Source organism: Mizuhopecten yessoensis, unplaced genomic scaffold (assembly GCF_002113885.1).
Source record: "Mizuhopecten yessoensis strain PY_sf001 unplaced genomic scaffold, ASM211388v2 scaffold6163, whole genome shotgun sequence".
Lineage (NCBI taxonomy): Eukaryota > Metazoa > Mollusca > Bivalvia > Pectinida > Pectinidae > Mizuhopecten > Mizuhopecten yessoensis.
In genome coordinates, this window is record NW_018406412.1 from 610,658 (window position 1) to 614,433 (window position 3,776).

The 3,776-nt window shown below is 39.4% G+C and overlaps 1 protein-coding gene across 3 annotated transcripts in view; it reads right to left on the minus strand.

Annotated features, from left to right (window-relative positions):
• The window catches only part of LOC110451654, a 44,193-nt gene that overhangs the window by 22,202 nt on the left and 18,215 nt on the right, over positions 1 to 3,776 (minus strand). Inside the window, exon 1 of one of the 3 annotated variants that reach the window (XM_021499781.1) lies at positions 112 to 849. The exons of the other annotated variants lie outside the window; for them this stretch is intronic. Coding sequence (XP_021355456.1) covers positions 112 to 325 — 214 coding nt within the window. The 5' untranslated portion in view covers positions 326 to 849. Of the gene's footprint in view, positions 1 to 111; positions 850 to 3,776 lie in introns of those variants that run through there. 3 annotated transcript variants of the gene reach the window in all.

Genomic DNA, 3,776 nt, shown 5'->3' on the forward strand with positions numbered 1-3,776 from the left:
CCCCCCACACACACACACACACACACACTATTCCCCGACCCTATCCCCATCCACACCCACCTCCTTCCTCCCATCTCCCTTACCACATATAATCCAGAACACAAAGTATACCTGCGCTGGACAGCACGCGAGCTCCATCCTCAAACACCCATGAGCACTGGTCACTGTCACAAGTGGCCCAAAGTCCGTGGAATGTCCATCGTCCGACCAAACCAAAAACTCCAATACTATGTTCAAGCCAGTACGGTGTAGCAAGACTTATAATGGAGGCCAAATCCGTTATAACAAGGAATGTTAGTCCCAGAACTGCCGCACAACTCCTCATAATGGTAGGCGCACTGTGTTATATCTCCGGGAGTAGAATCCAAATGTATTTAACTATTAGACAAGTATTATTGATTGTCTGTATTAAGTCTAACATACAACTGTTTGGCTGCCTGTATGTGTGGGTACACGTGACTCAAACAAAACGTCCAACAGTAAATATAAAACACGCCCCTTCCTATTCTTAAAATATGTGCAGAAAAAAATAATCACGTCATGAAGTGTTTATATATGATAAATATCCCCTGGTGCTTGAAGTCCGTGGTTGGATGTGGGTTAATATTGGATATATATATACACGTGTGCGCTTGTTGAGTGTGATGGAGTGTTAGTTCTCATATCCAGCCTCTCACTGAGATCCACAAGGCCCGCATCAAAACAAGTTTGTACAGTAAAACTCTGACCTATACGGTATAATGGTATTTCATACTTGGGACCAACCAGTGTGCATAATTCATTTTAGTTTCCATGGCAACGCGCGATTTTCAGAAGGTGATTTGAGCGATTTGCCTGTTTCTTCCCCATTCATCGCCCGTACGTTGTAGGCATAGGCCGTATTTTATCTCGTCTCATAGACGTTAGTCTCCATCGTGTATACACTTTACTAGTAAGCTTGTGAAACATAACCTATGTGTACCGGTCTATCAACATAAGCCTGTGTATACCGGCCATCTTTCAACAGTAGCCTGTGTATACCGACCATCTTTCAACAGTAGTCTGTGGATATCGGACATCTTTCAACAGTAGTTTGTGTATACCGGCCATTTTTCAACAGTAGTCTGTGTATATCGGCGATCTTTCAACACTACTCTGTGTATGTCAATCACATATATTAAAACCTTGTAAACCGGCCATCTATCAGCAGAAGTCTGTGAATGACGGCCATCAATCAACAGTAGCCTATTTGCACTGGCCATTTATCAATAGTAGACTGAGCATACCGGCCATCTATCAATAATAACCTGTGTAAACCGGCCATTTATCAACAATAGCCCGTGTATGCCGTTCATCTATATATAATAGACCGTGTATACGGGATGTCTATCTACAGGTTCCTCTGCATACCATATATCTGTCTACAATAGTCTGTGTATGATTGTCACCTATCCATGACCTGTTTACATGACAAGTTATCCTCAGTAACACTTTGTATACCGATCGTCTATATGTAATAACCTGCATGTATATATTTATAGCCGTCAATAGACAAAACCCTATGTACACCGGCCTTCTATCTTTTATATCCTGTGTAAGACGGTCATTTGTCTAAAATTGCCTGTCCATACCTTTCATCTATCATAACATGCGTTTATCGCCGATTTATCTACAGGAACCTGTGTATGTCGGCCATTTATACATATACATGTAAAAGTCTGTGTATAACGGTCAACTTACTACAGTTACCTATGTATACTAACCTTTGTCTACAATAAACTGTGTATAACGGACATATATCCACAGTTACCTATGTATACCCCTCCTGTCTACAATAACCTGTATATAACGGTCATCTATCTACAGTTACCTATGTATACCCCTCTTGTCTACAATAACCTGTATATAACGGTCATCTATCCACAGTTACCTATGAATACCCCTCCTGTCTATAATAACCTGTATATAACGGTCATCTATCTACAGTTACCTATGTATACTAACCTTTGTCTACAATAAACTGTGTATAAAGGACATGTATCCACAGTTACCTATGTATACCCCTCTTGTCTACAATAACCTGTATATACCGGTCATCTATCTACAGTTTCCTATGTTTACCCTTCTTGTCTACAATAAAATGTATATAACGGTCATCTATACACAGTTACCTATGTATACCCCTCGTGTCTACAATAACCTGTATAGGGGGGTCATCTATCTACAGTAATCTATGTCTACCCCACTTGTCAACAATAACCTGTGTATAACGGTCACATATCGACAGTTACATATGTATACCCTTTTTGTCAACAATAACCTGTATATAACGGGCATCTATCTACAGTTACCCATGTATACCCCTCTGGTCTACAATAACCTGTATATAACGGACATCTATCTACAGTTACCCATGTATACCTTTCTTGTCTACAAAAACCTGTATATAACGGCCATCTATCCACAGTTACCTATGAATACACCTCCTGTCTATAATAACCTGTATATAACGGGCATCTATCTACAGTTACCCATGTATACACTTCTTGTCTACAATAACCTTTATATAACGGACATCTATCCACAGTTACCTATGTTTAGCCTTCTTGTCTACAATAACCTGTATATAACGGTCATCTATCCACAGTTACCTATGTATACCCCTCTTGTCTACAATAGCCTGTATATAACGGTCATATATCCACAGTTACCTATGTTTACCCTTCTTGTCTACAATAACCTTTATATAACGGACATCTATCTACAGTTACCTATGTATACCCTTCTTGTCTACAATAACCTGTATATAACGGTCATCTATCTACAGTAATCTATGTCTACCCCACTTGTCAACAATAACCTGTGTATAACGGTCACATATCCACAGTTACATATGTATACCCTTTTTGTCAACAATAACCTGTATATAACGGTCATCTATCTACAGTAACCTATGTATACCCTTCTTGTTTACAAAAATCTGTATATAACATATATCTATAGTTAACTATGCATTCCTCCTTTTTCTACAATAACTTCTCTATAGCTGTCATTTGTTTACAATAGTCTATGAATACCGATCACAATTCTATTATAACGTCTGTTTAATGCTGGTGTTTACGGGATATATTTTATCTCCGTCATACAGAACAGGACATACAGGAGACGATGAATATTTTTCAATTTGTCAGTAATCCATATTCATCTTTATTTCTGTGCTCTCAGTTCAAAATACTCATAAATACCGCCATCAAATTCCCAGATTTGTTGAAAAGCTCCAATTCTAATGCCGTGACCTCCCAACATCAACTATAAAGTTTTGTTGTTGGAATTTAACTGTTCATTTTGTAAGATCACAATGTTTTGCTACCTATATATTATAGGTAACTTTCAACCATATCGCTTATCTATTTGTTTTTGACGATGCAGTCGGATACATCTTATCGTGGAATTCCAGATCTGTAAGTTCACATGGGCAAACGCGTTAGTAACTCTGTCTTCTTGTTTGTTTATTTATATCTATTTCTGTACTTCGTCCTCATTCATCCACCCTTTCCTTAACCTATATTTTCTCAATCTTGAAAACCCACCAACCCCATCTCCGATGTATCCCATGATTCTCCCCTCCCCTCCCCTCCCCTCCCCTCCCCTCGCTTTTATCCATTCCCCTTCCCATCCGGCTTGCCCATCTATTCAGCACCCCCAAAATATTTTGTAGACCTTTATCCTCCTTTTATCACCTCACCCCTACCCCTAAGCTCCCCACTACTCCCTACTACTTCCCCTCCTCCTCCTCC